We start from the raw sequence: 23,785 nt of genomic DNA on the forward strand, positions 1-23,785 counted from the left end.
GGTCGGGGGGGAGCGAATTGAACTCCGGGAGGGTGTCCAGCCTCAAGTCAACTTGGGCGGGGACGGCGGAGAGGTAGGGCCCAAAGGGTGAAATAAGGATAAGGGTGGCGCCTGGGTCAGGGGTAGACCGTGCTCCGGGCAGGGGCTGGAGTAAAGGGGCGCTGAGGGGAGCAGGCCTTTGGCAGCGGTGAAAGGGTCTGCTCCGCAGAGCTTGGGGCCCGAAACCAAGGTTGCCTAGGGAGGGGGTGGGGAGGAGGGACAAAGGGGGACAGTTCACCTTGGAGGTGAGTGACCTGGAATAGGAGTCGGGTGACAACCGTTTGGCTATTGTGCCGCCCTGAAGTAGAGGCAGGGAATTTGAAGGAAGACGGCTGGAGAGTTAACCGGGGTAGATGTTGAGCGGCTGGAAGGGTAGGAAGGCTGGAGGAAGGTTGGAGGAGGGAAGTCTGAAGGAATGGCTGGAGGGAGAGATGGAGGCTGTTCTGAGGAGTGGGCACCCTCAGCCATGCCAGTGAAGGGGGATGGGCCGTGAGGGGAAAGGAGAAACTTGTTTCAGAAAGTGATTATTAAGCATTTCTTCGGTATGGTCAGTGTATTTTGCTTGATATTGTAGTCTTTAAGGAATCTAAAACTATGGGCCTTCTCACACACACAAAAAGGCACATAAAAATCCACATATGATTTTACATCCAATTTCAGGGGCTTCACTGAGCAGCCTCCAAGTTTAGAGACTTAGCTGTGGAAGATATAGACATGTGGGATTTGTAAAGTGTCATCACAAGGCAATACGTGATTAAGGCCAGAGGAGCAGTGAAGGCAGCAATTGCTAAAGAATGTCAGAGGGCAGGATCAGACTCCCGAGACAAGTCTGCCCAAAGGTGTGACATGAGCTGGGACCCGGTGTCCTAGAACAGAGCTCCTAGGAGGGCGCCCAGTGGCGGGGGAGGAGGTCTGTGGCTTTCCACATCCTGTCCCCACAGAGGGGCCCAGGAAGATGACTCATTATGCCAGTATCTCCCAGTGTTAAAGGGTTTCATGGTCGCATTCATCTAAGAAACGGATTCGGAGAAATCTCATAAAGAAGAGTCCTGTTTTGGACTTCCCTGGTGTTCCAGGGCTTAAGAGTCTCCTTTCCAATGCAGGGGATTTGGGTTTGATCTCTCATCAGGGAACTAAGACCCCATATGCCGCAGGGCAACCTAGCCCAGGTGCGGTACCTGGAGAAGCCTTCGAGCCACAGTGAAGACCCAGCACAAGCAAATTTGGAAAAAAAAAAAAAAAAGAGAGAGAGAGAGAGAGAGTCCTGTTTAACTGCTGACTTCAACATTTTGCAAACTTCACCGGCCACGAGAGCCTCAGAAAGCATCAGGACTACATTTTGAGAAAAGCTTTTAAGGAGATTTAAGGACCATGGGAGAGTTTTGAGCTGTGACACAGACAGAGCAGGACCCTATATCCTTCCTTCCATGTCCTCAGCCTGCCTTTTGTCTATGGGAAAACTTAGCCAAAGAATAAGTTCAATCAGAGAAGTGAGAAAACGCAAAAGTAGAGAAAAGCAGTTAAATAGGACAAAATAATAATCGTTTAATCCATAAGCAAAGTCAAGGACCTTTGGTTCCTTCTCAAGGGCTATAGGTAATCTGAGCCATCGGAACTGTGTTATAGAGACTGAAACCACCACCGGGTAGAAGAAATTAACTACATGATGACCAGGCTGTAGCTATGACATTTGTTGCTCAGTTGCTAAGTCATGTCCAGCTCTTTGTGACCCCGTGGACTGTAGCACACCAGGCTTCCCTGTCTTTCACTATCTCCCAGAGTTTGCTCAAACTCATATCCATTGAGTTAATGATGCCATCCAACCATCTCATCCTCTATCACCCTCTTCTCTTCCTGCCCTCAATCTTTCCCAGCATCAGGATCTTTTCCGATGAGTCAGCTCTTTGCATCATGTGGCTTCAGCTTCGGCATCAGTCCTTCCAATGAATATTCAGGCTTGATTTCCTTCGAGATTCATTGGTTTGATCTCTTTGCTGTCCAAGGGACTCTCAAGAGCCTTCTCCAGCACCACAATTCAAAAGCATCAGTTCTTCAGTACTCAGCCTTCTTTATGGTTCAACTTTCACATTCATACATGACTATGACATAAGCTGCCACCTCCAGAGAATTGGCCTCAAAGAAAGGGAACAAGTTGACTAGAACTGAAGATTAACTGTTACTTAAAACAATCAAGATGACACTGGTCAAATCACTTCATGACCAATTTGAAGATGACTGTTAGAGCTGGCTGTGTTGTTTCTGTATGTAGCCCCCTTCCTTTGTCTATAAAAGCTCTTGTCCATTGGTTGTCAGTTGGGGGGGCTGGTAAGTCATCCTTTCAACAGAAGTCCACTGCCCCGTGCTGGCTGGCATCCAAAATAAAGCAAACTTTCCTTTCCACCAGCCTTGCCTCTTTATTGGCTTTTGAATAGTGAACAGCTGGACCCGACTTTTGGGGTTGATGTGTGACGCAAGATGAACAGGACAACCTGTGTGGGCAGAGTGGCCAGGAGTGAGCTGAGAGGTGGGGAAGACTGAGCCACAGCAAGCCACACAGTGACAAGAGGTACATTTGTCAATGGTGTGTGGTTTTCCGTGGCTGACTATACTACTACTGTTTTCTTCCCAGGAAATGACCTTTGGCTTTAAAAAGAAGACTCCATTTTTCATGATAAAATGGCAGCGGTGAAAACCCCCAGCAGAGATGTAAAGAATGCTGAAGAACCATTTCAAAATGTGTCGCCCCTCCTGTTAAGGAGCCTAGTGGAGGAACCCATGAGACCAAAAGAAGTACCCAATCATCTCCTGGAGTCAAGTAAGTGGTTAGAAAACAGGTTTGCTTTACAACTCAAGTCTTCCCAGAGGATCCAAAGTCCAGAAAGCATAATGGAATTTTGGGTGCTGATTTATCTATATTGTTTTACAGGCTTGTCATAGTTTTTATTATTATGAACAATGATTCTATTTAGATCCATTCATTGGATCTGGTAGACTTTTGTGGTGCAAATTAATCGCCAAGTTCTGTTCCTTCCACATCCTCAAGCGTCTTTGCCCTCTGTCCATACTTTGTCCTCAGGAGGTCACCAGGACTACTGTAGGCCTGGCTCTCCTCCCTAGCCACACTCTCCTCCCATCCACCCTTCACCCCCCCGGCATTTTCTGTCCTAGAATCCAGGCTGGCTCCTATCCCCACCCTATTTGAATGTTCTCAAGGGATCCTCTCGTGTAAAGAATAAAGTTTCGGTTCCTTTGCTTGTCGTTTGACCCCCTTTGCCCTCCTCTGAAACTGTCCACTCTCACTCCTCCCATCCCTCACTTCCAGCCACACCCGTTACTCCTGTTCCTTCAAGACCACTTGCGTTTATACCTTCTTGCCTTTTTCTGTGGACATCCTTAGCCTAGAAAGCCTGGTAAATCCTATAGCTATTGTGTAGAAGGCTAATCATTTTGCCTATATTCTCACTGAATCCATCTTAACATCTCACAATACTGTCTATTTCCACTTTACTCTTGGGGAAGCTGAGACTCCAAAAACTCAAGTGAAGTCAGCAGGGTGACTCAGCTGAGTGGGGAGTTGGTGCTCAGCTGTAGCCACCCGGTGTCCAGCTCTCTGTGTCTCAGGCAGCTTGTTTCCTGCTCACCACTCAAGGCCCATCGCAAATGAGGGGCATGCAGCATCTGGTGTGGCTCTGTTGTTACTTTAGCACACAGTGACTTCAAGTCAGTGTACTTGACTGTTTCTGGGTATTAACAGGGCAATGCCCATTTTACATCTGTATTGTGGCCCTAAAAACAAAACTCTCAGCATTAAAAAAGTTACCAAGTATGTTCATTTTAATACTTAAAAATTGGACTTTCCTGGTGGTCCAGTTGCTAAGACGCAAAGCTGTCAGTGCAGGTAGCCCAGGTTTGATCCCTGGTCAAGGAGCTGGTGGAGAAGGCAGTGGCGCCTGCCTGGAGAATCCCAGGGATGGGGGAGCCTGGTGGGCTGCAGTCCATGGGGTCGCTAAGAGTCGGGCACAACTGGGCGACTTCCCTTTCACTTTTCACTTTCATGCATTGGAGAAGGCAATGGCACCCCACTCCAGTACTCTTGCCTGGAAAATCCCATGGACGGAGGAGCCTGGAAGGCTGCAGTCCATGGGTTCACTAAGAGTCAGGCATGACTGAGCGACTTCCCTTTCACTTTTCATTTTCATGCATTGGAGAAGGCAACAGCACCCCACTCCAGTGCTCCTGCCTGGAAAATCCCATGGAGGGAAGAGCCTGGAAGGCTGCAGTCCATGGGGTCGCACAGAGTCGGGCATGACTGAGCGACTTCCCTTTCACTTTTCATTTTCATGCATTGGAGAAGGCAACAGCACCCCACTCCAGTGCTCCTGCCTGGAGAATCCCATGGACAGAGGAGCCTGGAAGGCTGCAGTCCATGGGTTCACTAAGAGTCAGGCATGACTGAGCGACTTCCCTTTCACTTTTCACTTTCATGCATTGGAGAAGGCAATGGCACCCCACTCCAGTACTTTGCCTGGAAAAATCCCATGGACAGAGGAGCCTGGAAGGCTGCAGTCCATGGGTTCACTAAGAGTCTGGCACGACTGAGCTACTTCCCTTTCACTTTTCATTTTCATGCACTGGAGAAGGAAATGGCAACCCACTCCAGTGTTCTTGCCTGGAGAATCCCAGGGACGGGGGAGCCTGGTGAGCTGCCGTCTATGCGGTGGCACAGAGTCGGACACAACTGAAGTGACTTAGCAACAGCAGCAGCAGCAGCAAGGAGCTAAATCCCACATGCTGCAACTAAGCCCTGGCACAGCCAAATATATCAAAATACATATTTTAAAAATACTTAAAAATTTACCAGACAACCCCCCTGAGACACCATCCTTACCCTAGTCTAGCCCTTCAGTTTGGCCCCAAAGCTGACGACAGTGACTGCTCATCGCTGGAGGAACAAAAACACCAAATATTTCACACCCGCTTTAGTGGAATACAAAGTCACAGAGGGTGGAGGCTGGGGTCAGGGTGTCTGTGACTCACAAGGTTTGGGTACAGCCGAAGGGGAAAGTCTGTCATTTGTAAGAAACTAGACAGTGCCTTCACTTCAAAGGAGGCAGTTTGCTAGTCAGAATCAGGCCTGGGCTTGATTTTTACAAAAATGGAAACAATGGAGGATTATAAACAAATGCCAGGCATGAAGCACATCAGAGCTTGGGGCATGAAGCACGGCAGAGCTTGGGGCATGAAACACAGCAGAGCTGGGGCATGAATCACGGCAGAGCTGGGGCAAGTTTTGAAGACACTCACATGTCAAGAGCAAATTGAGACATTACCATCCAGAGTGATAATTATTCAGAGCCTTAGGATTACTCTGTATCACACTATAATTCAGTTCAGAGGAAAGCAAATAGTAACAGTTAAATACACAGCAATAAAATGAAACACTTGGTGTTTGCATTCTTTGAAGTGGATGTTCATTACATAACAAACACAGTATTATACAGTGTGTGTCCTTTACAGGCTTGTTTTATTATGAAGACTTGTACAAAATGTGTACAGAGCAAGTTATTTTAATAGATAATAAAAGACAAATGTGAGTTTATCTCGTGATGGTAATATCTCCCAAGCAAAATGTTAAAATAGTGGGAGAAGCAGTCCAATTCATGTGGAACATCATTAATTGTTGACAGCTGTATCCTCTGTCTGAAACTTTCATCAGTTCAGTTCAGTTCAGTCGCTCAGTCGTGTCCAGCTCTTTGCAACCCCATGAATTGCAGCACACCAGGCCTCCCTGTCCATCACCAACTCCCGGAGTTCACTCAGACTCACGTCCATCGAGTCTGTGATGCCATCCAGCCATCTCATCCTCTGTCGTCCCCTTCTCCTCCTGCCCCCAATCCCTCCCAGCGTCAGAGTCTTTTCCAGTGAGTCAACTCTTCGCATGAGGTGGCAATACCCTAAATTACAGGGATTCCTTGTTAATAGGATCTTCTTTCACTTAACATTTTTTTTTTTTTTTTTGGTCTCATCTCGTGGTATACTTATATGCATTGTTTTTACAGAGGTTTATGTGAATCTTCTGAATAATAAGGTCATACAGGCAAAACCCGGCATATTACATTTTGGAGGCTATCAAGTAGAGAAACAACACCAGCAGATATTGGTAGGTGCTTTTTTTTAATTAAAAATTTTACTGAAGTATAGTTGATTAACAATGTTGTGTTAGTTTTAAGTGTACAGCAAAGTGTTTCCGTTATACCTATATATGTGTGTGCTTAGTCACTCAGTCATGTCTGACTCTTTACAACCCCGTGGACTGAAGCCTGCCAGGCTTCTCTGGTCAGGGGATACTCCAGGCAAGAATACTGGAATGGGTAGGCATTTCCTTCTCCAGGGGACCTTCCTGACCCAGGGATCAAATACAGATCGCCTACACTGCAGGTGGTTTCTTTATCATCTGAGCCATACATTCTTTTTTATATTTTTTTCCATTATGGTTTGTCACAGAATATTGAATATAGTTCTTTGTGTTCTATAGTAGGACCTTGTTGTGTATCCATTTTATGTGTAATAGTTTGCATCTGCTAATCCCAAATTCCTAATCCTTCCCTCCCCAACCCTTGTGTAGATAGTGGGATAATTAGCCCTCTTTAAGTAAGATAATTATAATAATGAAATGACATGAATGTTCTCATTTATATTACTCATTCATCTAAAGAGCAGCATAATCAACAGAAGGGAAGATATAAATTTGACCAGGAAAGGCAGTAGTTCTAGGATGAGAAATTTTAAAGTTGCATCAGTTTCCTTGGACAGGTTTCCTCCCTCTGCCAAAGGCACCTCCCAACACTCTTTCCAAACTGGTGCTGTTTCTGAGGGATCCTTGAGGGCCAGAAACTATGCTTTGTGTCTCACATGTTTCCGATTAGTTCTTAGGCCAGCTTTGTGGTGGTTGTATTGTGACTCTGTAGAGATGGGGAAACCGTGAGTCAGTAAGGTGAAAGACTCACCTCGAGAACACAGTGATGAGACAGACTCACTCTCAGGCTGCCTTCCTCCCAACCAGTGCACTCTTGCTCCAGCCAACAGCACCAGCGGGAGAGATGTCCCTTTCTTAGGAGGGTCCAGCAAGGGTTCCATTCCACCTGCTTGGGTCAGATGGCCAGGCCTAAATCAGTCATTGTGGCCGAGCCTCCAGCTAGAGCTGGGACGGCAGTTCCACCGACCTCCACAGAAGGGACAGGTGAAGGCTGCCCTGCAGAGTGGCTGCAGCTGTGGGGACAGCAGTCCTGGGTCCTCTTTTTTGATTAAGATATCCCAACTGGGGAGGGCTCGGTTGACCACAGGACTCCTAACCCACCACTAAAAGGAACCTGACCATTTGCAGCTGTGGGGACAGCAGTCCTGGGTCCCCTTTTTTGACTGAGATATCCCAACTGGGGAGGGCTCGGTTGACCGCAGGACCCCTAACCCACCACTAACAGGGACCTGACCATTTAAACCTGCTCCATAATCTCAGTGACCCCCACTGTGATCCCCCAAAGTCACACTGAATAGGACGTTAGAACTACTCCAGCTGGTCGAGGGACTGAGCCAGGCCAGCCTCTGGGCATGTGTTGGAGTGGGGCTGATGGATGTGGGGTGTCTCACACAGGCCCTGAGACTCCGGCTTGTGTGTGACATACCCTCCCACTATAAGACTCTGCATTTAGACACAGTGCATTCTTTTTCAGATGCTTTTCCTATATGGTTATTACAGAATATTGAGTACAGCTCCCTGTGCTATTCAGGAGGTCTTTTTGATTATCTGTTTCATGTATAGTAATGAGTATATGTTAATCCCAAACACCTTATTTATCCCAGCCCCGAAACTGTGTCTTAAAGTGGATCATTTCAAGACAGAATTCCAACTATCATATTAGACTCATTCTCTGAGTGGGGAGACTCGCTGCAGGAAACTGACAAGTGGTAAAACTGTCAGAAAGCAAGGCCCTGGCCAAGAGACAATGCAGCTTCCTTGAGTCCTTACACACTGAAGAGGAGGAGAGAGAAGGGATCAGCAGAGGAAGCTATTAGGGGCCTAGGACTTCCTCTTAGGAAAAGGGTCAGGACTTAAAACTTTGATTAGGAACTTTACCCCTCAGTCTGCAAGGACACATTTCTTAGAACACAGCATCAAAGACCAAGGTTAATCATTCATTTTGGAACTTGCATTTCCTGGTAATGAGGTTTGCTATCTAGTTGCTGGTGGTTGTTTAGTCATGTTCAACTCTTGGGACCCCATGGACAGTAGCCCACCAGGTTCCTCCACAGGAGTCCACGGAATTTCCAGGCAAGAATACTGGAGTGGGTAGCCATTTCTTTCTCCAGGGGAAATACTCGACCCAGGGATCAAACCCACATCTCCTGCATTGGCAGGCAGGTTCTTTACCACTGAGCCACAGGAAAGCCCCTACCTAGATGATGACAGAATGGATCTAAAATAACTATTGTTTGCAATGAGTGAACAATTAACTGCCTATTCCCAACCCTCTTCACTCTCCTCATGCCTTTACTCACCCCGCCTCCACCCTAAGCAGCCAGATCCTCATTCTATTGTTATAGATTTGCCTGTTCTGAGCATTTCACATAAATAGAATCACACAACATGTGGTCTTTCGCAACTGGCTTCTTTCATTCAGCATGTTTCCCAGGCTCGTTGAATTTGTAGCATGAATAGGTACTTCATTCCTTTTTATGGGCAAATAATGTTCTGTTGTATGGTTATATCACTTAAATTTTTTTTTTAATTTTTATTGACATATAATTGATTTAAAATGCTATATTATTTTCAAATGTACAGCAAAGTGATTCGACTATATGTGTATATTTTTATATGTTAATATAAAGATGTATATTCTTCATTTACATTCTCTTCCATTATAGGTTATTACAAGATACTGAGTGTACTCCCCTGTGCTATACAGTAGGTCCATGTTGGTTATCTATGTTATACACAGTGGAGTGTATCCTTTAATCCCAAATGTTTAATTTTTCCCTCCCTGCTTTTTCTCTTTGGTGAACATGAGTCTTTTCTGTGTCTGTGAGTCTATTTCTGTTTTGTAAATAAGTTCACTTGTGTCGTATTTTAGATTCCACATTAAAATGATATCATATGATACTGAGTTGGCCAAAAAGTTCGCTTGAATGTTTCAGAATACATTATGGAAGAACTCGGACGAACTTATGACTAACCCAGTATTTGTCTGTCTTTGTCTGGCTTTCTTCTCTCAGTATGATGATTTCTAGGTCCATCCATGTTGCTGCAAATGGCGTTACTTCACAATGCCGTCTTTTACACGGCATTATGCTTTTTACATGGCATTATGCTTCTTTATAACTGAGAAATACTCCCTTGTGTAGATGGACCACATCTTCATCCAGTCCTCTGTCAATAGACAGGTTACTTCCATGTCCTTTGTTGTTGTTCAGTCACTCAGTCATGTCCGACTCTGCGACCCCATGGACGGCAGCACGCAGGCTCCCCTGGCCTTCACCATCTTCTGGGGCTTTGTCAAACTCATGTCCATTGAGTCGGTGATGCCATCCAACCATCTCATCCTCTGTTGTCATTTCCTCCTGCCTTCAGTCTTTCCCAGCATCAGGGTCTTTTCTAGTGAGTCATATCTTTGCATCAGGTGGACGAAGTATTGGAGCTTCAGCTTCAGCATCAGTCCTTCCAATGAATATTCAGGACTGATTTCCTTTAGGATTGACTGGTTTGATTTCCTTGCATTCTAAGGGACCCTCAAGAGTCTTCTCCAACACCACAGTTCAAAAGCATCAATTCTTTGGCACCCAGCCTTCTTTAATGGTCCACCTCTCATATCCATACATGACTACTGGAAAATCCATAGTTTTGGCTAGATGGACCTTTGTTGGCAAAGTAATGTCTCTGCTTTTTAATATGCTCTCTAAGAGTCTGACACGACTGAGTGACTTCACTTTCACTTTTCACTTCCATGCATTGGAGAAGGAAATGGCAACCCACTCCAGTATTTTTGCCTGGAGAATCCCAGGGACAAGGGACCCTGGTGGGCTGCCATCTATGGGGCCACACAGAATTGGACACGACTGAAGTGACTTAGCAGCTAGATTGGTCATAGCTTTTCTTCCAAGGAGCAAGCGTCTTTTAATTTCATGGCTGCAGTCACCATCTGCAGTGATTTTTGAGCTCAAGAAAATAAAGTCTCTCAATGTTTCCAATGTTTCCCCATCTATTTGCCATGAAGTGATGGGATCAGATGCCATGATCTTCGTTGTTTGAATGTTGAGTTTTAAGCCAGCTTTTTCACTCTCCTCTTTCACTGTCATCAAGAGGTTCTCTAGTTCCTCTTTGCTTTCTGCCATAACGGTGGTGTCATCTGCATATCTGAGGTTATTGGTACTTCTCCCAGCAATCTTGATTCCAGCTTGTGCTTCATCCAGCCTGGCATTTCACATGATGTAATCTGCATATAAGTTAAATAAGCAGGGTGATAAGCAGCCTTGATATACTCCTTTCCCAGTTTGGAACCAGTCCATTGTTCCATGTCCAGTTCTAACTGATGCTTCTTGACCTGCATACAGATTTCTCAGGGGACAGGTAAGATGGTCTGGTATTCTCATCTCTCGAAGGATATTCCAGTTTGTTGTAATCCGCATAGTCGAAGGCTTTAGCGTAGTCAGTGAAGCAGAAGTAGATGTTTTTCTGGAATTCTCTTTCTTTGATCCACATTTCTTGCTATGATCTAAATTTCTATGCTCCAACAGATGTTGGCAATTTGATCTCTGGTTCCTCTGCCTTTTCTAAATCCAGCTTGAACATCTGGAATTTCTTGGTTCATGTACTGTTGAAGCCTGGCTTAGAGAATTTTGAGCATTATTTTGCTAGCACGTGCTGCTGCTGCTGCTAAGTCGCTTCAGCAGTGGCCAACTCTGTGTGACCCTATAGACAGCAGCCCACCAGGCTCCCCCGTCCCTGGGATTCTCCAGGCAAGAACACTGGAGTGGGTTGCCATTTCCTTCTCCAATGCATGAAAGTGAAAAGTGAAAGTGAAGTCACTCAGTCGTGTCCGACTTAGTGACCCCATGGACTGCAGCCTACCAGGCTCCTCCATCCATGGGATTTTCCAGGCAAGAGTACTGGAGTGGGTTGCCATTGCCTTCTCTGTGCTACATGTGAGATGAGTCCAGTTGTGTGGTGGTTTGAACATTCTTTGGCATTGCCTTTCTTTGGGATTGGAATGAAAACTGACTTCTTTCAGTCCTCTGGCAACTGCTGAGTTTTCCAAATTTGCTGGTATATTGAGTGCAGCACTTTAACAGCGTCATCTTTTAGGATTTGAAACAGCTCAGCTGAGATTCCATCACCTCACGAGTGGGCCATGATGCTTTCTAAGGCCCACTTGACTTTGCATTCTAAGATGTCTCGCTCTGAGATAGGAGAGTGATCACACCATCATGGTTATCTGGGTCATTAAGATCTTTTTTGTATAGTTCTTCTTGTATTTTTGCCACCTCTTCTTAATATCTTCTGCTTCTGTTAGATCCATAGCATTTCTCTCCTTTATTGTCCCAGTCTTTGCATGACGTGTTCCCTTGGTACCTCTAATTTTTTTGAAGAGATCTCTGGTCTTTCCCAGTCTGTTGTTTTCCTCTATTTCTTTGCATTGATCACTTAGGAAGGCTATCTTACCTCTCCTTGCTATTCTTTGAAACTCTGCATTCAGGTGAGTATATCTTTCCTTTTCTCCTTTGCCTTTCACTTCTCTTCTTTTCTCAGCTATTTGTAAGGCCTCCTCAGGCACCCATTTTGCCTTTTTTCATTTCTTTTTCTTGGGGATAGTTTTGATCACCACCTTCTATACAGTGTCATGAACCTCCATCCATAGTTCTTCAGGCACTCTGTGTATCAGATGAAATCCCTTGACTCTGTTTGTTACTTCCACTGTATAATTGTAAGGGATTTGATTTAGGTCATATCTGAATGGCCTAGAGGTTTTCCCTACTTTCTTCAATTTAAGTCTGAATGTGGCAATAAGGAATTCACGATCTGAGCCATGGTCAGCTCCCAGTCTTGTTTTTGCTGACTGTACAGAGCTTCTCTATTGTAGATAGTGCTGCTGTGAACATTGGGTACATGTATCTTTTGAATTATGGTTTTCTCTGGGTATATTCACAGGAATGGGATTGCAGGATCATATGGTAGCTCTATTTTTAGTTTTTTTAAGGAACCTTCACACCATTCAGATTTTCCCTGTTCCATAAGTTGATGGACACTTGGATTTGATCTTTGGGGCTATTAGGAATAATGTCGTCATGGACCTTTGTGTACATGTTTTTGAATGGATATATTTTCATTTCTCTTGGATATGTATTAAGAAGTGGAATTAGGTTGTATGGTATGTTAATTTTCTGTGGCTGCCTTACAAATTACCACAAATTTAGGAGCTTAGAAAACCAGAAACGCATTCTGGAGGCTAGAGTCCAAAATCAAGGTGTCAGCCGGGCCCCGCTCCTTTCACAGGCTCTAGGGGGCCTCTTTCCTCGCTTCTCCCCGGATGTGATGGCGCCAGGCGCTCTTTGCCTTGAGGCTTGCTGACCCTAAACCCTGGCCTCCGTCTTCGCCTGGCTCTCCTCCGACTCCTCTTGTCTTCTCTTCTCTCTCTAAAAGGAAACTTGTCATTGGACTGAAGGACCAACCAGGTAATCCAGGACGATCTCGTCTCAAGGTCCTTAACTTAATAGCACCTGCACTCACTGTTTTCCCAAATAAAGTCACATTCACATGTTCCAGGATTGGGGTCTGGCTAGGTCTTTCTGAGTTCACCACTCACTGTTGTTCTGTTTGCATTTCCTTAATGACTGATGACGTTAAGCATCTTTTCATGAGCTCACTGGTCACATTGCATCAGAGATTTATGTTGGAGAAGCCATCTGGGATAGCCCAAGCCAAGTGAGAAGTGGGAAGCGGGCACTCGGGGATAGAGGGAGACACAGAGGCTCGGGGGGCAAGCATGCGGCATGTTTGGTGTCCAGCGTACAGTCTGCTTTACCTGGATTTGGGGAGGGGGTAAAAGCTTCATTCTGCTGAAGAGTATCCATCTCTGTCTTATGTACAACACAATACCTATCACACAGAACATACTCAGTAAACACTTGTCAAGATGCTGAACTCACATTATTGGAAGAGAGTGACTTGGCAGAGTCTCACTAGTTCCCAAGTAAATACAAGGTAAAGTCTGAATAATCAGGCTACTTCTATCAGACATTAAAACAAACAGATAAAAGTACAAAATTATTTCATCTTAATAACATTTTGGGAGACCCAGCCTCCTATTTCTATCAGCAAAGTTAAGCAGAAGCCTAAGGCAGTTACCTTGAGATTCTTGTCAAACAAGGGGGTAAATTCAACCCTGCACATTATCTTGGTTTTGTTACAGGAAACGGTACAAATTGCCCAAGAATGGAATGATTGAATGTGTGTTTAAAACCACAATAAATTGTTCATTAACATTTGAGATTGATCCAGATCTGGTTAAAGGCTTTAAAACCTTCTACTTAGATTCATATCGAAATCAATGTTTTGATTTACTTTAAAAGTTGAAATAATAGTTCCCAGTTTTCTCCAAACCAAGACCTCTTAAGTTCTCTTTCCCTCTGAGGAAAGATTTTTTCTGGGAAACTATGTTTATTAAGTAAATAATTAATCAATTTTCCCATGAGACAATCGGTGTTACTGTGGCCAGCCCAAAACAAAGTTGTCAGCGTACACAGCCTTATCTTATGTAGAGTAACAGTCCTTTCCAGCTTTCTGAAATAATTGTATTAGTTTTCAACTCCCTGTTGCAGCCTTCAGAGACCTCTCTGCCCCAGGATCTTGCTTCTCAAACTAGGGCCACATATCTCAATGGCTTCAAGTCAGTGTGTGAGGGTCAGGACCTGAAGCTACAGAGTAAACATAGTATATCTTTCTGGAGCATCAATTTTACTCTCCCATTTTGGAGAAATGCATTAATGAGCAAAATTTTAGAGTAAAATGCATTATCAATCTGAGGCCACGGGCAAGGCTTTACTGGGGCTCCTCCTGCATCCAGGGTTCCATCCCTTGATCGGGAAGATCCCCTACAGAAGAGAATGGCTACCCCCTCCAGTATTCTTGCCTGGAAAATCCCATGGACAGAGGAGCCTGGTGGGCTACAGTCCATGGGGTCACAAAAGAGTTAGACACAACTGAGCATGCAAGCATGCATGCTGCAGCAGCGGGGAGCGAAGACAAACAGCTGGTTCCCCTGCTCGCTCTTCCCTTCAGAGGGGCATGCTGGTTCCTTATATGGGGGTGAGGGTAGGGGAGAATCTAGGGGGTCGGCCTGAAGGACGGCTTGGGTGGTCTGCTCACCCTCTTGGTGGGATGTGTGCAGGGATGTGCTCAGAGCCTGCTTTTGCTCTTGACTCTTCAAAAGTGGTCAGGGGCTTCCCAGGTGGCACTAGTGGTAAAGAACCCGCCTGCCAATGCGAGAGACATAAAGTGATGTGAATTCGATCCCCTGGAGAAAGGCATGGCAACCCACTCCAGTATTCTTGCCTGGAGAATCCCATGGACAGAAGAGCCTGGTGGGCTACAGTCCATAGGGTCCCAGGGAGTCGGACACAACTGAAGTGACTTAGCACATAGGACTGTACTTCAGAAGTGGCAGTTGGGTTTGGGTTTTTTTTTTTTTTTTATCGTTTTGTATTTTATTGTACATAGTTTGCCCCAGCTACACATTCTCACAAGCTTCACATGCTCGCAAGCTTCGGGAGTTGGTGATGGACAGAGAAGCCTGGCATTCTGCAGTCCATGGGGTGGCAAAGAGTCAAACACAACTGAGCGACTGAACTGAACTGAACTGAACACATGCTCACAGTTATTTTTTGTTCCTTATAGTTTCTTTGTATTTTGTTGCTCAAGGAGACATTTGTCCAGGTTCAAGCACTAGAGCAAAGAGTCCCAAGTCCCAGATCCCAGCCTGTCTCAAACACTTTAAAGAACTTACAGAGCTGCTTGTGTTTTGCCCCCACATGCCTGTGGTTAGGTATTTACCTCTGAGAAGCTGTGTCCCTGAGGGGAAGGATTAAAAAGACCCCAACTTAGGAGGCTGAAATGTGTTTAGAAAAGACTGTAAGTGCTTGGGGCTGAAGATTATAGACGCTACCCACCAAAGCCAGCACTTCACTGGAGGCTGGGTTTGCTCTGCCCTGTGGAGGGAATGGAAGGGAGACTGTGAGGAGCAGTGTGTGCATACGGGAGCTGTGAGCAGTCCTTGCAAAGTCCCTCTGACCCTGGAGTAAAAGCTCTTCAACCTGTGACTCCTGGCATCTGGTTGCTGGTTCCATGTTTGTTTGTCATGGGGGCCCATTCTGAAACACTGAAGCAAGGACTGAGTTTCACCTTAGAGTCAATACGGGCCTAAGAAGACACCGTTATTTCCCTTTTCTTATTTGAGAGCTTTATTTATTTGTTTTATTTTTGGTTGTGCTGGATCACTGTTGCTATGTATGGGCTTTCTCTAGTTATGGCGAGCGGGTGCTACTCTGTAGTTGCTTTGCTCAGGCTTCTCATCGCGGTGGCTTCTCCTGTTGTGGAGCACAGGCTCTAGGCACCAGGACTCAGCAGTTGCAGCACACAGGCTCAGCAGTCGCGGCTTGCAGGCTCTAGGTGCAGGGCTCAGCAGTTGCAGCACACAGGCTCAGCAGTCGCGGCTTGTGGGCTCTAGGTGCAGGGCTCAGCAATTGCAGCGCACAGGCTCAGCAGTCGCGGCTTGCGGGCTCTAGGTGCATGGGCTCTGCAGTTGCAGCGCACAGGCTCAGCAGTCGTGGCTTGCAGGCTCTAGGTGCGTGGGCTCAGCAGTTGCAGCACACAGGCTCAGCAGTTGCGGCTTGCGGGCTCTAGGCACCAGGGCTCAGCAGTTGCAGCACACAGGCTCAGCAGTCGCAGCCTGCGGGCTCTAGGTGCAGGGCTCAGCAATTGCAGCGCACAGGCTCAGCAGTCGTGGCCTGCGGGCTTTAGGTGCAGGGCTCAGCAGTTGCAGCACACAGGCTCAGCAGTCGCGGCCTGTGGGCTCTAGGTGCAGGGCTCAGCAGTTGCAGCACACAGGCTCAGCAGTCATGGCTTGCGGACTCCAGGTGCATGGGCTCAGCAGTTGCAGCACACAGGCTCAGCAGTCGCACCTTACGGGCTCTAGGTGCAGGGCTCAGCAATTGCAGCGCACAGGCTCAGCAGTTGTGGCCTGCGGGCTTTAGGTGCAGGGCTCAGCAGTTGCAGCACACAGGCTCAGCAGTCGCGGCCTGTGGGCTCTAGGTGCAGGGCTCAGCAGTTGCAGCACACAGGCTCAGCAGTCGCAGCTTGAAGGCTCTAGGTGCAGGGCTCAGCAGTGGCAGCACAGAGGCTCAGCAGTCGCGGCTTGTGGGCTCCAGGTGCGTGGGCTCAGCAGTGGCAGCACAGAGGCTCAGCAGTCGCGGCTTGTGGGCTCTAGGTGCAGGGCTCAGCAGTTGCAGTGCACAGGCTCAGCAGTCACGGCTTGCGGACTCCAGGTGCATGGGCTCAGCAGTTGCAGCACACAGGCTCAGCAGTCGCACCTTACGGGCTCTAGGTGCAGGGCTCAGCAGTTGCAGCACACAGGCTCAGCAGTCGCGGCTTGCAGGCTCTAGGTGCATGGGCTCTGCAGTTGCAGCACACAGGCTCAGCAGTCGCGGCTTGCGGGCTCTAGGTGCATGGTCTCCGCAGTTGCAGCACACAGGCTCAGCAGTCGCGGCTTGAAGGCTCTAGGTGCAGGGCTCAGCAGTTGCAGCACACAGGCTCAGCAATCGCAGCCTGCAGGCTCTAGGTGCAGGGCTCAGCAGTTGCAGCACACAGGCTCAGCAGTCTTGGCTTGAAGGCTCCAGGCACCAGGGCTCAGCAGTTGCAGCACACAGGCTCAGCAGTCGTGGCTTGTGGGTTCTAGGTGCATGGGCTCAGCAGTTTCAGCACACAGGCTTAGTTGCTCCACAGCATGGAGGATCTTCCTGGACCAGGAAATTGGACTCCATCCCCTGCGCTGACAGGCAGATTCTTATTCACTATACCACAGAGGAAGTCCTTTTTTTCACCTTTCAGTGATGATTATTTTCCCCTCAGTTTTAGTTATAAATGAAAAGGCAAGAATGCCATTTTAGCCCTGAAAGCATATATTTTTTTGACAAGAAATCAAACTGACCTGCTGACAAACTATAAAATAAAAAAAAGGTAGGAAATGAAGTTTGGGCATTGAAATGTCCCTGTATATACCTAGAGTCTCCTGGAAGGACCACTCTTGGGATCAGGAGACTCCAGAGCCCACACCTTCACCAAGACTCCTGTGTGCCAGGCTCCTTGGAGGTCAAGAGAGATCTTGGCAGCCTTTTTTTTTTCCCCCCGGCTTCTCCTGTATTAAAAAGATATGCTATGTTGCTACACATGGCAATACATCATTCTTTTTATGGCTAAGTAATATTCCATTGTATATACCACACTTTATTTATCCAGTCATCTATTGATGGACACTTAGGTTTGCTGCAACATAGATGGACCAGAGATTGTCATACTAAGTGAAGTAAGTCAGACAGAGAAAAACATATTATATGATATCACTTATATGTGGAATCAAAAAAAATACTACAAATGAGCTTATTTACAAAACAGAAACAGATTCACAGACCAAGAAAACAAACTTATACTTACCAAAGGGGAAAGAGGCGAGGGATAAATTAGGAGTTTGGGATTAACAGACAGACACTATTATATATAAAACAGATAAACAACAGCACTTACTGTATAGCATAGGGAACTGTATTTAGTATCTTGTAATAACCTTAACTGGGAAAGAATCTGAAACTTGAATTTGACACTTGAAACTAACACAGTATTGTAAACCAAGTATAGTCCAAAAAAATATGCCAAAGGAGTCACTTTAAGAATATTCACAGATGACCAATGAGAACTTTTAACTGATGCAAGCCTTGATGTCATCTCATCCAGAGATTATATCTTAAGTCTAACTTAGAGACTCAATGAATCTGAGGCCTTGGACAGTGAGCCATGTGGCATACCCAGCCTCTGGTCTGGACATTGAAAACCAAGGGCCTCTTAACTGTCCTGTTGCCCAGGTGAAGGCCAGATCCCAGAACCCAGAGTCCTTGCTCCCCTTTCATGTAGAGAAAGGAAAAACATCTCTACTCAGACACCCACTTAACTTACCAAGTAGATTGTTCTGTCTCAAAGGAGGGCCTGCTCCTGACTCCAGGAGAGTACTCCTGACTTTGTGTTCTGTTTTATTGGCCCCAGGGATGAATTGAGGGCTGTCCTCTCCACACTCCTTTTCCTGATTTTTTGCCCGCCTAAGTGTCACCAGGTCCCCAGGACAAGTGGCATGTAGTTAGAGAAACTGAGGGTGAGCAGGTGACTGGCGGCTTAGCTTAGCTGAATCACAGGAGTAAGTTGAGTTCAACAAAAAGGTACACAAGTGACTGGTCAGGATGGGAAGAGGGGAGTGTGCCAGGTCACACAGAAGGGCACCTGGGGTTGCAGCTCTGGAAAAGTCTTAGGCTGGGCTGATTCACATGGGCATGTTTCATTATTCTTTCAATGGTATTTGTTGTATCTATTTCATGATTCTTTAAGTGGTATATGACAGATTTGGAATCACTTAAAAAGTTTAAAAGTGCACCATAGCCAAAACAATCTTGAGAAAGGAAAAACAGAATGGGAAAAATCAGGTTTCCTGACTTCAGACTAAACTACAAAGCTACAGGAATCCAAGCAGTAGAGTACTGACACTAGAACAGACACACAAATCAGTGAAACAGGAGAGAAAGCCCAGAAATAAACCTACACACTTACGGCCAATTAATCTATGACAGAAGAGGCAAGAATACACAATGGAGGAAAAGACAGTCTCCTCAATAAGTGGTGCTAGGAAAACTGGAGAGCTACACCGAAAAGAATGAAAGTAGAACATATACCATATCCAAAAAATACACTCAAAATGGATTAAAGATCTAAATGTAAGACTGGATAGTATAAAAACTCTTAGAGGAAAACACAGGCAGAACATTCTTTCACATAAGTCCCAGCAAGATCTTTTTGGACTCACCTCCTAGAGTAATAATGAAATAATGCCATTTGCGGCACCATGGATGAACTTAGAGAGTATCATACTAAGTGAAGTAAGACGGATAGAGAGACAAATACCATATGATATCATTTATATATGGAATCTTAAAAAATGATACAAATGAACTTATTGACAAAACAGAAACAGACTCTGAAAACAAATTTGTATGGTTATCAAAGGGGAAAGGCTGAGGGGAAGGGATAAATTAGGAGTTTGAGATTGACATATATACACTCCTATAAAATATATAATCAACAGAGACTTACTGTAGAACACAGGATATGCTTCTCAATGTTCTGTAATAACTTAAATGGAAAAGAAGTCTGAAAAAGAATGGGTATATGTGTAACTCAATAACTTTGTTGTACATGTGAAACTGATAGAACATTATAAATCAACTATTTCAATGTAAATTTTTAAAAAATTTAAACAATAAAAATAAAAGCACACCATATCTCCACCTCCCTTTAGGAACAAGGTGAGGCATAAATATCTATGCAGATAGATAAAGCAATGTGTTCATGTGAATGCTTCTTTTTCTCTCCAGCATCTGGTCAATATTTGCAATGAAGACATACATGTTCATATTTTACCCCCGCAAACAAAATACTTTCAGATCAAGTATGTGAAAAAGGTACGTGTCACTGGGTGGCCTGTTCTCCCTCGAAGTTCGTTGTTGGATGTGGCTTTCCATGTGGTGGGTCTGTCTGGCACGGTACGTAGTGTGTTGTCCCTGTGGTCCTGCTCCTGTGGTCTCTGGGGTCTCCCGACAAGAGCCCCCTTGTCTTCCAGGAGCACCGCCTTGTCCCTGGCTTGTCTCTCAGGATCACCATTACATTTTCTCCAGATGAGTGGCGATACTATTATGATTGCATCCGCGTTCACTGTAAGGTAAGCTCCTTAAAATTAAATTTTTGGGGAGTGGGATGGTATCAAAACTTCTATCTTCAAGAGCAGAAGAAAGAGATGGAATTACAAATACAAAGTTTCTCAGCCCAATGACTTAGGCAGCGACCTGAGTGGCTGGAGAGTCCTTGTCCAGCGATGTGGGTCCCAGCTGGGGAAGCCTCAGGTTGCTGAGCGCTGGGCCTGAGCCAGAGACACTGCTTGTTCTCACCTTTCCTGGCCTAAAAACCTAATTTTTCTTGTGGTCCTGGGAGTTACTGAACGCTTTTCAAATAATTTAAACATCCTCTTTTAAGTGCTAGGTGAGAAAATCAGCAACCCTGAGCTGCGATTATGAACACTTAGGACTAATGGCTCGGATAAGGCAATGGCACCCCACTCCAGTACTTTGCCTGGAAAATCCCATGGATGGAGGAGCCTGGTGGGCTGCAGTCCATGGGGTCACTAAGAGTCAGACATGACTGAGCAACTTCACTTTCACTTTTCACTTTCATGCGTTGGAGAAGGAAATAGCAACCCACTCCAGTGTTCTTGCCTAGATAATCCCAGGGACGGGGGAGCCTGGTGGCTGCTGTCTGTGGGGTCACACAGAGTCGGACACGACTGAAGCGACTTAGCAGCAGCAGCAGCAGCAGCAGCAGGACTAATGGCTAATGTCCTCCGAGGCAGCCCTGGGGGTCTGCAGGGAGAAGAGGGCCTGTGTGGCCTGACCCCAAAGGCTGTGCCCTGTGAGCCTCTTCCAAGTCACCTAGTTCATCCTTGGCCCTCAGACCCTAGATCCACATGCTGTCAGCCCCTCCCTCAAAACTGGCACTCCCCCACCTCCTGCCCCCTGCTCTGACTGTCATGCCTGGCCCTTACAAGTTGAGAAGCCGCAAGGGTAACAAAATTTAACTTTGCAAAACTAAAGTGGAAGAGTATGCTTTAGCAATAAACAAATTTCAACTTTTAAAAGGGGAGTGGGAACTAAAGATGAGACCAGAATATCGCTTTCAGAAAGAATATTCTGTACCAAGAACAAAAGTCCCTAGTAACGGCATTATATAGCACACCAGGGCAGGTGTCCTGCGACTAGGCAGCAATGGTAGCAGTGCCTCCTATTTCTATGGCTCTTTAAACTTTTTAAGGCCATCATCTGCTTTCATTCTCAAAAATACCTTTGAAGAAAGGTGGAATTATCCCCAGTTGAAAGCAAAGGAAGACATGAGCTGTGGGGAGGTCAGAAGTCTTACTTGAGGTCATGCGCTGGGCAGGCCTAGAAGCAGGGCTCTGTGCTTCTGGCTGGTCCCGCGTTGGCTGTTCAGTGCTGTCTGGATCAGCTGATTCTGTGCTGGTTTTTCTTTATCTCAGGCCGTGCAAGACTGTTTTCTCTATAATATTCTGAAATAGAAACAGATTAATGTCTTCGTCTCTACATGAAGTCATTATATGATTATCTTTAGCTTTCCTGAATAATATTGAATGTAATTTCAATGAAATATACTTAAAATTTTCTCTACTTTGTTTATAACTAAGAAAAGTCAGTATTTCAAATGTTATATTTAAGCACTCAGGTTTTTTTTTAAGGCAATGTTTTCCTTTTTTTTCTGGAAATATTTTTTAATGGTAGAAAACAGGACAAGAAATAAAGGATCTACAAATTCATCTTTGAAAATTATAGTCTCGTATAATATCATATAAGAAACGAATCGCCAGTCCAGGTTCGAGGCAGGATACAGGATGCTTGGGGCTGGTGCCCTGGGATGACCCAGAGGGATGATATGGGGAGGGAGGTGGGAGGGGGGTTCAGGATTGGGAACACGTGTACACCCGTGGCAGACTCATGTTGATGTATGGCAAAACCAATACAATATTGTAAAGTAATTAGCCTCCAATTAAAATAAATAAATTTAAATTAAAAAAAGAAAATTATAGTCTCAAGCATGGTTAACTTGACTTTTTTCTCGTTAATTTTAGGGAGATGAGACTTTGCTTATTCCCATTCATGCCTATCCTGTTGTGAACACACTGGACTTTCCCTCATTTATAAATCTATCAAATGTTCTACTTGGTGAAAGGTAAGTTATCAAAATGAATTACCAAAGTGTCATGGGATGTGAAAAGAGAGACTCGCATATGTAAAAACTTAGATTTCTAGTTTACCTAATGGAAAGTTTTCCTCCTAACTGAATTAGACTGGACTTGTAGTTGCAAAGACAAAAAACAAACCTCAAAAACCAAAAAACCAAAATTAAAAAAAGGAAACAAACCCAGTCAAGTCAAAATATCGTAAGCAGGAAAGGAGTGTATTAGGTCATCAACCTGAAAGGAACAAGGTGGATCTTCAGGCATGGCTGGGTCTAGAGTTTTGACAAAGGCTGGAGAAACCTGACCCTTTCCATGGCTTGGTTTTGCTGCCCTGTGCAGGCTTTTTTCTCAACAGGCTCCCCTGCACGGGGCAAGACAGCTGCCAGAAGGTCCAAACAGGGGTGGTTGGAGGGGCTGTGAGGCTGGGAGTATTCACATAGAAGTCTCAGGATTGGATTGAATGCTATTGGACCAGCGTGGATCTCATGCCCAGACATTTAACCTGTTTTTAGATAGATTGGCAGCAGAGAAGGCTAAGACAGTAGACGGTCACAATGGAAGCCAAATCTCAAGTCCTTTCTCCTTGCTGGGAAAATAGTTGATGACTCAGGTGTACTTTAAGATGTTTCTTGTTTTTCCAGTAAATATTTATTGAATACCTACTACCAGGCACAGTGCCATGTGTTTCTAGGGACATAAAGAAGATGAATGTTGAGCAGTTAGACATTGAGATATAATGGCCACACCAGTTGTTAAAGTTTGTTAAATGTCGAAATATTTCTGTACTGGTTGAGAAATACACACTGTCCTGTCCCTGTCCCTCCAGCTCATCTGCCTGGCCCCCCTTCTGCCACCCCGCACCTCCAATGATGTTGTTAGTACCTAGCAGTCTGGGCACGGGGGGACCTGCAGGACCTGGCTCCAGCTTTGTATCCATGCTGGCTGTGTACTGCCGGTGAAGTCCTGCTTGGGTGATGTTTTGAGTATCACCTATGTAAAAAGACCAATAGACAAAAGCTCTCATTCTGAAGATCTTAAAGTCTAATGGGGACAGAACCATGTCATCAAGAAATTACACCACTTGCTAAGTGTTGCCATCAAGGCACGCAAGGGTTTCTGTGTGGGTCCAGAAGAGGGAGTACAGAACTGACTAGGGGGATGGGAAAAGTCCTCCCGCATAAAGGGGGGCATCCAGTTATCCTCAGAGGACACCGTGGGGTAGGCTATGAGGATGGCGTCCAGGCAGGGGAACAGGGTGTACAAAAGCATGGTGGCAGCAGAGCGTGGATCATGCCTTGCAGATGATGAATCCAGCCCGTAGCCAGCAGATGCTAGACGCCTCTTTCTCTTTTGGCTGCACCTGGTCTTAGCTGTGGCACGTGGGATCTTCGGTCTTTGCTGAAGCACGCAGGATCTTTAGATGAGACCTGTGAACTCCTAGTAGCAGCATGCATGTGGAATCTAGTTCCCCTACCAAGGATTGAACCTGGACTCCCTGCATTGGGAGTGACGAGTCCCAGCCACTGGACCACCAGGGAAGTCCCTAGAGGCCTCTTGATCTAAGGACAGAGAGTAAGCAAAGACTG

General features: G+C 45.7%; 1 protein-coding gene across 1 annotated transcript in view; it reads left to right on the forward strand.

The window, feature by feature from the left end:
• The first annotated feature begins 2,715 nt into the window (after positions 1-2,715).
• CFAP221 (cilia and flagella associated protein 221) overlaps positions 2,716-23,785 on the forward strand; it is a 122,082-nt gene continuing 101,012 nt past the window's right edge. The window contains exons 1-5 of the mRNA XM_068969195.1: positions 2,716-2,854; positions 6,099-6,199; positions 19,774-19,860; positions 20,019-20,117; positions 22,089-22,189. Of these exons, the coding sequence (XP_068825296.1) occupies positions 2,716-2,854; positions 6,099-6,199; positions 19,774-19,860; positions 20,019-20,117; positions 22,089-22,189 (527 nt within the window). The remainder of the gene's footprint in view (positions 2,855-6,098; positions 6,200-19,773; positions 19,861-20,018; positions 20,118-22,088; positions 22,190-23,785) is intronic.

Source organism: Capricornis sumatraensis, chromosome 3, assembly GCF_032405125.1.
Source record: "Capricornis sumatraensis isolate serow.1 chromosome 3, serow.2, whole genome shotgun sequence".
Classification (NCBI taxonomy): domain Eukaryota; kingdom Metazoa; phylum Chordata; class Mammalia; order Artiodactyla; family Bovidae; genus Capricornis; species Capricornis sumatraensis.